This window comes from Trichechus manatus, unplaced genomic scaffold, assembly GCF_000243295.1.
Source record: "Trichechus manatus latirostris isolate Lorelei unplaced genomic scaffold, TriManLat1.0 scaffold00087, whole genome shotgun sequence".
In the NCBI taxonomy this organism is placed as follows: domain Eukaryota; kingdom Metazoa; phylum Chordata; class Mammalia; order Sirenia; family Trichechidae; genus Trichechus; species Trichechus manatus.
The window spans coordinates 5,814,687-5,827,307 of NW_004444023.1; the positions used below are offsets into that span (position 1 = coordinate 5,814,687).

Sequence of the window (12,621 nt, forward strand, 5' to 3'; positions counted from 1 at the left end):
GGGGGGGCAGGAGAAGAAGGGGGAGGCACTTCCGGTCTGCCCCCCCTTAGCCCCCCTTCCCCCTCCCCCCTCCAGAGCCCTCCCGCGCAGGTGCAGAGCGAGGGAGCGCAGGGAGAGGGACGCACAACATCACACAGATGCCTCGAGACCGCCTGCAGGGACGCGCGGACCGAGCCCCACTGCCCGGGCAGGGTCGCCACGGGCGAGAGAGGCGCCAGAAGGGGGCGAGCAGCCCACCACCACAGACCGACACACCACGTCCGCAACACTGTCTGGAAAGGCCGCGAGAAGAAGGCCAGGACATTTAGACTGGGCCCCAAGGCAGTGAGAGACACCCCTCCCCCCAGAGAAGCCCAGGCGGAGGTACATCCACATAGCAGAGCTTACAGGAGGGCGGTGGACACTGAGGGAGAGGGGAGACGGGGGAGGGGCGCACGTTAGGAGGGGGTACCGTGGCAGGACCACACGGCTCCAGCAGGTGTACTGGGAGAGAGAAATGAGGAGCAGGGCGCACAGCACAACCCACGCCGCGCAACCACGGTCAGGGTCACGGAGTGCAGTGGGAGGGGGAAGGGGACGCTTCAACACCCCCCATACAGAGCAGCACACGGGAGCAGGCACCAGGAAGGGAGGAAAATGGGAAGAAAGGCATTTGACAGGACAGAGCTAGAGGGGGAGAAGGAGGCAGCAGAGGGCTAGAGGGACCACTCCTACCCAACTGGTGGAGCAAGTGACCCCAAGACCAAGGCCGAGGAGAGACTCACAGAGACTCTGAGGGAGACCAGAAGCAGAAGCTGATAGGTGGAGAGACGCAGGTTGGGAGGACCTCTATACTCACCGGGTGCCCAGAGCCAGAGACGTGTCCAGCGAACACGCACAACGGTCAAGCGCCTCAGACACTCGGGGCGCAGGGTGGCACCCGTCTCTCCCTCCCCTCATGTTGCTATATCTCTTCCCCTCACCCCCGACCCGTCCCCACGGCCAGAACACAGACACAAAGGTTTGGACACATTTAATGGAAGGATGCTACGAACAAGGGACCCTTCCCTGGATTGGGGGTAGTGGCTGGGGTGGGGGGGAGACTGTCATCTTTCAGACACCAAATTATGATGATCAGCCCTCCCCCACAGTCCTGCCCTGCTGGAAGCCCAAGCTCTGGAGTCTTCCCCCACCTCTTCCTCTTTTGCACCCCCACCCCTTGCTCTGCAACACCCCGGCCCTGAATTCCAGATCCATTAGACAGATACAAACGCATGCACACGCTCTGATGTGCGGATGCGCGCACACAGTGACATGCACAGAGAGGGACAGGCGTGTGCAGAAACCCACCTGTACCCATGTGCAGCAGACAAACCCACACTGCTGCCCACATCCTCAGACCCACAGACAGATTCCGAGAAACACAGGTGTGCAGGGCCACAAATGCACCCATGTACCCAGAGCAGGACAGACGCATGAGGCCGGGGTGTATGTCCACGTGGGGGCACTCCAGCCACACATGCACGTAGACACGGGTCATGCGCACCTACAGAGACACGCAGGCAAGGACACGATAGGGGAGGCTGTACGAGGGTGATCATTCGTGAGATGGGGAACTTCAGCTCCAGTCGTGCACACGCGCGCGCGTGCACACGCTTCCACTCCCCCACAGGCACCCCCTTCCTTCCCGTGCCTGACCCTGTGCCCTCCCTTCCCCTCCCCTCTCACCTCCCTGGGCCAATCCCATCCATCAAGCTTCCGAAGCAAGTCAGCCAGCAGCCAGGGAGGGGAAAGGCGTCAGTGGGCCCTCTCCACATCCCACCCTGCCCAGCCCTGCCCTGCCTGCCCCCCTCCCCACTCCCCTGCACACACACTTTCGCTGCACGTGATTTTGGCCCCCAGCCAGCCATACACAGGAGCTCCTGGGTCTGCAGGCATCCCCACCCCAGGGCCCCCCTCCCCTGTCCATCCCCTGCTCCCTCCACTGGTCACTGGAGTTGAGCAGTCTCAGTGGTTGCCCAGGATGATCTGGGGCAGGGCTATGTCGTTTGAAGCTAACCCTGCCTTCACCCACCCCCAGATCCAATCTTAAAAGGAGAAGAGAAACGGGGCCTTGAGGAGGTGGAAATATTTAAAGGTGTAGAGTGTGAAGGGAGGTTAGGGTGAGGGGTGCCCAAGAGTGTAAGGACCCTTACCTTGGGGCATCGAAGCTGTCGTAGGAGCCCACGGTATAATGCCGGAAGAGTCTTTTTGCCTTGTCGCTGCGGCTTTCTGCAGAGGGGGCAACAGACGGCACTGGATCCTCACTCTCAAAACCACAGGCCCACCCACCTCCCAGCTCCCCCATCTGCAGGGGGAAAGGAAGGAGCATTAGAATCTTAGGGTACACTGGGGACAAGAGGGGGTTCCTCATTACCTTGTTTCCCCTCCTGGGAGCGGTTCGCCACCTCTTCCAGGCAGTCAGAGGGAAACCAGCCAACACGACCTTTGACCTGGCCTTCCCAGAAGCCTCCTTCCCCGATGCTAAGCACTGGGTGGGGGGACAGGGACATAGAAACATTTCTGTGTTTCTATGCTGTTCTCAGTCCTCCACGCCCAGCCTGCCCACAAGTCCCAGCATCTAGCACAGGTGTATCCTTCATAAATGCTTGGGGGACAAGATGATGTCACTTCTGCATTCCAGCTTTCTAGATCCAGTGGGGATGTCCAAAGGCACTGGGGGAAAAGGCTGTCTTCCATGACACAGCCTCATACGTCAGGAGCATGTCCACACTCTGTCCTCCCCTCCCCTGGTCACTGGTCATAGCTCACTTGCTCTGTAATTTCCCTAAACTTGGTGGACTCAGATTACCTTTGCGGGGACGAGTTCTACACCCCCACCCTGAATGCTCCTGCCACCTCGCCCAATCTCCTCCCCACTTAATTTTTAATATTTTCCTCCCAGAGTTTTCCCTCCACCTCTCTTTGCCGCCCCGGCTCTAAAAGAGAGACAGGAGTAAAATCACATCTTTGCTTCTCCCCACCACCTCATAACTTTGAGGCGGCTTCCTCCCAGCCCCACCTCTTAGCCATTCAACACACAGTTACAGTCCGCCTGCTCCATGCCCAGCGCTGCACTGGGCGTTGAGGTACAAAGGATGACAAGGATGACTAATGTTTATCCAGCTCTCACTCTAGGTCGAAACCCTAGGAGGGGACATGTTCATTATCCCCATTTTACTGATGAGGAAACTGAGACCCAGAGTGCCAAGGTCACTTGCCCAAGGCTACATGGCTAATAAGTGGTAGAGCCTACATTTGAACACAGCTCTGTCTGCATGCAGAGCTAATGCTTTCAGTCACTCATGTTTTGCTACCTCTACTGCTTTTAATACGGAGCCCTGGTGGCGCAATCGTTAAGCACTCAGCTGCTAACCGAAAGGTCAGCAGTTGGAACCCACCAGAGGCTCTGAGGGAGAAAAGACCTGGCGACTTGCTCCCATAAAGATTATAGCCTAGGAAGCCCTATGGGACAGATCTACTCTGCCCTATAAGGTCACTATGAGTCAGAAATGACTCGAGGGCACACAACAACAATGCTTTTAATCCACCACCCATCTGTCAGTTTGTAGTACAGTAGTGGCTTATGTGTTACTATAATGCTGGAAGCTATGCACCAGTATTTCAAATACCAGCAGCGTCATCCATGGTGGATCGGTTTCAGTGGAGCTTCCAGACTAAGACAGACTAGGAAGAAAGGCCTGGTGATCTACTTCCATAAAATAGCCAATGAAAACCCTATGGATCATAACAGAACACTGTTTGATATAGTGCTGAAAGATAAATCCCCTAGGTTGGAAGGCACTCAAAATACATGGTGGCCGAAACAACAGACTCGAGCATACCAATGATGGTGAAGATGGCACAGGACCGGGCAAGGTTTTGTTCTGTTGACTATGGAGTCGCCATGAGTCACAGCCCACTCGGTGGCAACTAACAACAACAACTGCTGGGGAAACTGAGGCCCAGAGAACCGAAGTCACTTGCTCAAGTCTACACAGCTAGTCACTGGCAGAGCTTGGAGTGGAACCCAGCTCTATCGCCTTCTAGAGCTAATGCTTTTAATCGCTCATGTTTTGCTACATCTCCATCTAAACAATTTTGATATTGCTGTTGCTGATGATGATGGTCCCAGGAACAAACACACATTCTCCTATTTTCTCTAGTATTTTTCACAGCTCTGTCCCGACCTGTTTCAAGGTCCCTGGGTGGTGCAAATGGTTTGTGCTCAGCTGTGAACCTAAAGGCTGGCAGTTCGAACCCACCCAGTGGTACCACGGAAAAAAGGCCTGGTGATCTTCTGTAAAGATTACAGCCAAGAAAACCCGATGGAGCTCAGTTCTACCCTGTAACACATGGGGTCACCATCAGTCAGAATTCACTAGATGGCAATGGGTTTGGTTTTGCTTAGGTCCCCACTCTGCCTCTGACCTATTTACCCACACTAAATTCTTACACCCAGAGATGAGGTAATAAATGTTTTCCCATTTTATAGACAAGGAAGCTGAAGCCAAAGCAGGAAGGTCCCTTGCCCAGCGACGGCTCAGGTCAGACTAGGATTGGAGTCAAGGCCATCCGATGCTTTTCAGGAGGATCTGGGGAAGCCAAATAGAGGGGGAATGCAAGGGTGCAGAGGAGGGCAGGAGATGGAGGGTCAAGAAGTCTGCGTTCTCATCTGGCTCCACTGTGCCTGGCTGGCTGGTCTTGTAATTAGTCATCCACCGAGCAAATATTCATTTAGTGCCTTCATAAGTCAGGCCCCAGACTAGGCACTAGGCACTGGCTGTTGAAACACAACAAACGTGGTTCCTGCCTTCATGGAGCTTCCAGACTAGTGGCCATTAGAGGCATAAACCCACAAGTGACTGTATGATTAGAAATTGAGGTCAGTGCTCGGGGGAAAAGAACAGGTTGTCTGAAGAGAAGGTAGATGGGAGTATATAAATCAGATGGCAGAGGGGGACCAGCAAGGTGTCCCTAAGGAAGTGGCATATAAGCTGAGAGCTGAAGGATCCTAGGAATTGAGGAGGCAGAGAAGCTGGAAGGGTTTTCCAGGCAGGAGGAACAGCACATTTAAAGAGCTTGGTGTAGAAAAGGGCTTGGAGCATTTCAAGAATGGAGAGAAGGGTGAGGTCCCTGGAGCCTTGTGGGTGAAGGGGAGAGTGGCATGAGATGACGTTGGCGACATGGGCAGGGGCTGGAGGCCTTGGGGAGGGGCTTAGAGGCCAAGTTAAGGCCTCCAGATTTGATTCTGAGAGCAGAGGGAGACCATGGAGAAGCTCAGTGGCCCTGTGGATGTGGGCTTGCTTGGAGGCAATAAAGTGCCTTTTAATGAAGAAAACCAAAAAAACCAAACTTGTTGCCGTTGAGTCAATGCCAACTCATAGAGGCCCTATAGGACAGAGCAGAATTGCCCCACAGGGTTTCCAAGGCTGTACATCTTTATGGAAGCAGACTGCCACATCTTTCTCCCGTGGAGTGGCTGGTGGGTTTGAATCACCAACCTTTCAGTTGGCAGCCGAGCACTTAACCACTGTGCCAGCAGGGCTCCTTTTTACGATGAAGGTGGGGCGGGGGTATAAAAACAGAGAGCAGTGGGTCCTCTCCCTACACAAAAGTATTGGGCTTGAAGTTCAGGAAGATACTGTGCACAGTACTGTCTGCCCAGAAGGTCCCTCACTCCTGGCCTCAGCTTCCCTTTCTTCTTTGCCACTCTCTGAAGCACAGACACCCCACCCCTCCATGTACACACACCCCAGGCACACTGGCTCCCAAAGGCATTGCACCTGGCCCCCACGTTTAGCTCCTGTATTTGGTCATTCATTCTCTCAGCTAGTTCATATTCAGCCCTCTGTGTGCTGGGTCTGTAGATTGGGTCCTGATGACCCTGAGACCAGTGACTTGGACGTTGACCTCAGGAGCTCAGTCTATGAGGAGACAGACTACAAAATAGATAATGATGCAGTTGTGCAACCCGCCTGATGGTCTGATTCCTGCACACACTTCAAGGCCCTGCTCAAGCTCCACCTCACATGGCAAGACCTTCTTGGCTTACTCAGGCAGTTGGGGCCTCTCTCCTCTAAGTGTCTGTAGCAGGGGCCGCCTATGACAATGATTGTTGGCACTTATATGGCGTTTGTTATGCGCAAACTATGGTAAAATTCTCACCTTCCATGCGGGAGACCTGGCTTCCATTCCTGGCCAATGCACCTCATGTGCAGCCACCACACATCTGTTGGTGGAGGCTTTTGTGTTGCTATGATGCTGAGCAGGTTTCAGCGGAACTTTCAGACTAAGACTAGGAAGAAAAGCCTGGCGATCTACGCCTGAAAATAAGCCAATGAATACCCAGTAGAGCACAACAGTCTGATCCCCAATCCATCATGGGGGTGGCACAGGACCAGGCAGCATTTCATTCTGCTGTGTGTGGGGGCACCGTTAGTCAGGCCCTAACAACAACAGTCTGTGCAAAGCATTGTTCTGAGTGCTTTACATGACCAGACTCATTTAAACCTCACAAGGGTTCCATTTTCAGATGAGGAAACCAAGGCCCAGAGAAGTCACTTGCCTGAGGTCACACAGCTAGGAGGTGGTGGAGCCAGGATTTGAACCCGGGATGCCTGGCTCTCCACCACCACACTACACAGTTTCCCTGTAGTCTAGGGTTTGACAAAGAACCATGCCTGTCATATTAACTGCCACATTTGCAGCGTGCTTCCCTGCCTCCAAAGCCCTGTGCTATCCAAGGACATAGTCAAAAGCCCTGCGGGGTCTGCAGAGTAGGGACTGTTGCAGGTGAGAACTGCAAAGCCAAAGAGTTTTCGCCATGGACCTCACATGGCGTGTCCGCTCTCTCATCACAGCCTCATCCCAGCCCCACGAGGCAGGCACCGCCCCATCCTGCAGGTGACAACACCAGGCAGAGCCTGGCTTCACGCTCAGCATCAGGTAAGAGGAAACACCTTGACCCTGAGCAAGTCACCTCTGAGAAGCTCCGTGTCCTCCACTGTACAATGGGGCTCATAGAACCTGCCCTGGAAGGACGACTGTAACGAAGATGAGACCACGCAGGTGAATCGCCCTAACAGTGCTTGGCTCAGAATCAAAAAAAAAAACAAAAAAAAAAAACCCACAAACCCATTGCCGTTGAGTCGATTCCAACTCATGGCGACCTCATAAGTTTCAGAGTGGAACTGGGCTCTATAGGGTTTTCAATGGCTGTAACCTTTGCAGATAGGAGCTCCAGTGGTGCAGCAGTTAAGCACTTGGCTGCTAACCGAAAGGTTGGTGGTTCAAACCCATCCAGCGGCACCATGGAAGAGAGGCCTGGCGATGTGCTCCCGTAAAGATCACAGTATAGAAAACCTTATGGGGCAGTTCTGCTCTGTCACATGGGGTTGCTATGAGTCGGAATCAATTTGACAGCACCTAACAAAAATCTTTATGGAAGGAGATCGTCAAGCCTTTCTTCCACAGCACTACTGGGTGAACTTGAACCACCAACCTTTTGGTTAGTTGTTGTTCACTGATATCTACTCAGCTCCAACTTACGGTGACCCCATGTGTTACAGAGTAGCCTGTAGGGTTTTCAATGGCTGTGATCTTTACAGAAGTAGATCACCAGGCCTTTCTTCCGTGGCACCACTGAGTGGACTCAAACTGCCAACCTTTTGGTTAGTAGCTGAGCACAAACCCTTTGTGCCACCCAGGGACCCATGTCGGTGCCCTACAAAGGTTCATTTTTCCTCCTTTCGCCTCAATACTGCCTCCCGCTGGTGTCACCTCAGCTACATTTGATGCTCCTCAAAGGCGGAGGGGGCTTCTCAGCGCTCACCGGAGTGCTCTGGGCATATTAGGAGCGGAAGCATTGTTTGTTAAGTGACTGAGTGACATCTCCTGCCTGAGTTTTTAGCTCACCTCCTCCCACCCTTGCCCCACGCCTGCACCACCTGCCCCAGGTACCTTTGATTTTCTCGCCCTTGCTCAGGGAGATCTCCCCCTCGCCTTGCGCCTGGTACGACTTCACCGCCATGAAAGAGCGCCCAGGTACAGCCGAGTAGAGCTTCCTCCGCCTCCCGCGACTGCCCAGGGAGCCCCCGGGGCCCCCTGAGCCCCCTGTGCCCCCGGCCGGCCCGTCCCGGGGCGTCCCGCTGGAGCTGCGTACACAGAGGGTGTGAGAGGCAAGGGAGAGTGGAGGGAGGGAGCACCGCTGGGACAACAGGGGTCCTTGGGGTGCGGGTTGGAGGGGGGGATGGAGCATCAAGGTGAAGGAGGGGATTTGAGTATGTTTCCCAGCTCTGGCATCCTCGGGGGCAGGGGGCGTTTGGGGGCTGCCTCTGCCTGCCCGCTGCCCCCTCCCACCCTCCAGCACACACTGCCTGATTCAGCTTCCTGGAGCTGAGCTCCGACTGTGTCATCCCTCAGCTCACGAGCCTTCAGTGACTCCCAGCTTCCTGCTGGGTCAGGTCCAGCTCCGCTGCCTGCCATCCCCAGCCCGCCACGATCCGCCTCCCCCCACCTCCACTTCCTCAGGACGCGCCTGGCCCGCCCGGCTCCCCTTCCTACCCCTCTCCCTTCTGTCCACCCCACAGTGTCCTTCCCGGAGTGACCTCTCTGCTCCCCCTCCCAGCCCATCTCCTCCTCCAGGCTCATCTCCAAGCCCCTAACACCCCTCTCCGAGCCCCTCGCCGCCCCTGCCGCCGTCTCTCTGCTAGGCCTCCTCTCACCTCCCCCGGGCTTTCTCAGTTTGCCCAGGCGCTGGCACGGCCTCCCGCCTCTCCCAGCACTCCTAAGTGTCCTCCCTTCTTCCCTACCTCCCTATGTCTTCTTCATGTCCTCCCAACGCCAGCCCCTGCAGCCCTACCACTGTCCTCCCGGCCCTAGACCTGGAAGGGGGGTCTGTCCATTATTATTCTTCTGGGTGTCTTGCCCCTACTTCCAGGCCCTGGGTATGGCGCAGGCGCTTAGCTAAAACCTGGGGTGCATGTGGGGATGGAGGTCAAGAGAGGGGCTCCCTTGCCTTCACTTTCCTCTGGGGGAGGCATGGAGAGTGATGGAGGGTCCGAGGGTGGGATGAGGAACTTGGATGGATGAGAAGAATTGGTGGGGGACCAGCCACCGGAGGGACAAAGTAAGGAGGTGGGGCTCCAAGGAGGAGGTTGGGCTGGGTTGGGGACTCTGGGGCCAGGGCTGTGTCCCTCCCCTACCTGGGTCGTCCACGGGGCTGCCTCTTGGCCTCCTCGGGGTGCCTCCCACGGGAGGGGGAGCGGGCCCGGGCTCCCCGGGGGCTGCTTGCACTTCGGAGGGTCCCGCTGCTGAGCTTGGTGCTGGGGGCTGAGGGCTGCGATTGGCCCTGGGGCCCTGAGGTTGGCCCGGGGGCCCCGGAGGACGAGGTCCCTGGGGCTGAGAACACCATCCAGTCGGGCAGGGCCATGCTGGTGTCACTGTTGGCCCGCAGCAGCGCCGGGGGCACTGTCAGCCCTGTGCCTGGGGGTCCCCGCCGCCGGGCCGCATACTTGGGGGACTCCTGGAAGGGCACTGGGGGGGCAGAGGAGGTGGGGGAGACACAGGCAGACAGGCAAGAGATGGGGGAGAGAGAGGCATGAGGGAGGAAAGTGGAGATGAGAAAAGTGGGGAGGGGCTTGGAATCGTTCCCCCTAAGTGCACATAACAACAACAGGAGTCCCTAGGTGGTGTGAACAGTTAATTTGCTCAGCTGCTAACCAAAAGTCCACCCAGAGGCACTTGGAACAAAGCCCTGGCAATCTACTTCCAAAAGATCAGCCACTGAAAATTCTATGGAGCACAGTTCTACTCTGACACACATGGGGTCACCAGGAGTCAGGATCAACTTGATGGCAACTGATTTATATATTGTTTTGTTTTCTGCATTGGCAGTTACTCCTGTCCCTGGATGGTGCAAATGGTTAAGTGCTCGGCTGCTAACCAAAAGGTTGGAGGTTTGAGTCTACCCAGAGGTACCTGGGAAGAAAAGCCTGGCAACCTGCTTCCAAAAAATCAGAAATTGAAAACCCTATGTAATGCAGTTCTATTCTGACACAATGGAGTCACCAGGAGTCAGTCGACTCAGCGGCAAGTGGTCAACTGGTTCTAGCTGATGTACTTCCTGGGTGGCGTGAACGGCTAACGTGCTGGGCTGCTAACTGAAAACCTGGCAGTCTGAAGCCATCCAGAAATGCCTTGGAAGAAAAGCTTGGCAATCTACTTCTGAAAAATCAGCCATTGAAAACTCTATGGAGCACAATTCTATGTAGATGTACATAAGGTCAGCGTGAGTCAGACTGAACTCAGTGGCAACTGGGTGGTTAGTTGGTTACCACTACTCAGATGTTCACGGCCCCCCAGAGTTTTCTCCATCCCATCCTGGCCCCCCAAATCAGGTCCTCCCACTCCCCAATCCCATCCCTTGCCCCCAAGTGCCCCAGGTTCTCCCCTCGACCCCAGCTTCCACTCACTCACCCACATCCTGCTCTCGATGGTTTCGGATCAGCTCCCCCAGCTCGAAATTCCCAGCAATCACTGCCACCTGGAGGGAGGGAGTGGGGGTGGGGGATGGCAGGGGAGATTGTGAGGTCCCTGCAGCCCCTCCCGCCCAAAACCTTCCACCCCAGCAATACTCCCCTCTCTTCTCTCCCAACACTCCTAAATGTCCCCTCTTCTTCCTTAACCTCTTCTGTTTTCTTCATATATCCTCTCCCAATGCCAGCTCTGCAGTCCCAGCACAGCCCTCCCAGCCCCAGACCTGGAAGGGGGTCTGTCCATTGTTATTCTTCACATCCTTGTTGGCCCCTCGGTACAGGAGGATCCTGGCACAGGTCTCCTGAGGGAAGGGCAGTGGCACAGAGTGAAGGGAAAAAACACACACGGTCACCATTAGTGGACGCAGCACCAGGCACTGTGCTAAGAACTTCAGGAACCATAAGCCTGTGCTGCCCAGTCCTGAGTCCTTTAAATGTGGCTGGTCCACACTGTGATGTGCTGTGAGTGTAAAAAGGAGCCCTGGTGGTGCAGTGGTTAAGAGCTCGGCTACTAACTGAAAGTTTGGCCTTTGGAACCCACCAGCTGCTCTATCCTACAGGGTCACTATGAGTTGGAGTTGACTTGATGGCAACGGGTTTGTTTTTTTTTGGTGAGTTTAAAATACACATTAGATTCAAAGACCCAGTCCGCTTAGGTGGCGCAAATGCTTAAGCAGTTGTCCGCTAACCCAAAGGTTGGCAGTTAGAGTCCACCCAGAGGTGCCTCAGAAGAAAGGCCTGGTGTTCTACTTGTGAAAAAATTAGCCATTGAAAACCCTATGGGGCACATCAGCTATACTGGACTCATTGCTGTTTCTCCAACACACCAGGTACTCCCTTGCCTCAGGCTCTTTGGACCTACTGCTTCTTCTGCCTGGAATGTTCTCAGAAATCCACATGGCTTGCTGCCTCACTTCCTTCTTCATTCAAATAATTACTTCGCAGTAAGGCTATTCCCTGTAATCCTGTTTAAAACTGCAACCCCTTTGCACCAACACTTCCTATTTCTACTTCCCTATTTTATTTATCTCCCTTGCACTTATCATCCTCTCTTACTTTACTTATTCTTAAATATTTTGTGGTCTCCCTCCACTAGAATGTAAGCTTCATGAGGGCAGGAATTTTTTTTAATTTTATTTACTTATTTATGTTGTTGAGCCTATACACAGCAAAGCATACACCACTTCAACAGTTTCTACATGTACAGTTTAGTGACATTGATTACATTCTTCAAGTTATGCAACCATTCTCACCTTCCTTTTCTGAGTTGTTCCTCCTTCATTTACATAAACTCACTGCCTCCTAAGCTTCCTATCTAATCTTTGGAGTTGTTGTCGTCAATTTGATCCCATATAGATAGTTCTTAAAAGAGCATAATGCTCAAAGCAGACATTTTTTACTAGTTAAGTGAAATTGTTGTTGGTTTTAAGAAGAACTTAGGGGATATTTTTGGTTTAACGTTTAAAGATTTTCTCAGGGGAGTGGTTTCAGGGGTTCATCCAGCCTCCATGGCTCCAGAAAATCTGGAGTCCATAAGAATTTGAAGTTCTGTTGAGGGCAGAGACTTTTTATCTATTTTTTTTTTTCACTGCCAAATTCCCAGCACAATGCCTGGTACATAATAGGTGCTCAACATTTGTTGAATGAAAAAGAAAAAAACCCTATGAGCACAGTTCTAACACACATGGGTTTGTCATGAGTTGGAGTCAACTCAACAGCAAATGGTTTGGTTTGTTGTTTTATTTCAAAGACTTAGTACTGAAAAAAGAATTTAAATCTCTCCAATAACTTTTATATTGGCTACATATTGAAAAGATACTATTTTGGATACATTGGTTTAAATAAAATATACTACTGAAATTAAAGTCACCTGTTTCTTTTTCCTTTTTTTTTTTTTTTAAAATGTGGTGACTAACCAGTACCAGTTGCTGTGAAGTAAGTTTCAACTCATGGCGACCCCACGTGTGTCAGAGCAGAACTGTGCTCCTCAGGGTTTTTAATGGCTGTGATCTTTAGGAAGTAGATTGCCAGGCCTTTCTTTCAAGGCACCTCTGGGCGGGTTCGA

At 53.4% G+C, this 12,621-nt stretch overlaps 1 protein-coding gene across 1 annotated transcript in view; it reads right to left on the bottom strand.

Moving 5' to 3' along the window:
- Window positions 1-12,621, bottom strand: part of SHANK1 (SH3 and multiple ankyrin repeat domains 1) — a 62,717-nt gene that overhangs the window by 35,310 nt on the left and 14,786 nt on the right. Inside the window, exons 8-14 of the mRNA XM_004381848.1 lie at window positions 10,781-10,858; window positions 10,498-10,564; window positions 9,225-9,555; window positions 7,981-8,174; window positions 2,396-2,509; window positions 2,175-2,250; window positions 1,708-1,734 (exon numbers count right to left, since the gene is read on the bottom strand). Of these exons, the coding sequence (XP_004381905.1) occupies window positions 1,708-1,734; window positions 2,175-2,250; window positions 2,396-2,509; window positions 7,981-8,174; window positions 9,225-9,555; window positions 10,498-10,564; window positions 10,781-10,858 (887 nt within the window). The remainder of the gene's footprint in view (window positions 1-1,707; window positions 1,735-2,174; window positions 2,251-2,395; window positions 2,510-7,980; window positions 8,175-9,224; window positions 9,556-10,497; window positions 10,565-10,780; window positions 10,859-12,621) is intronic.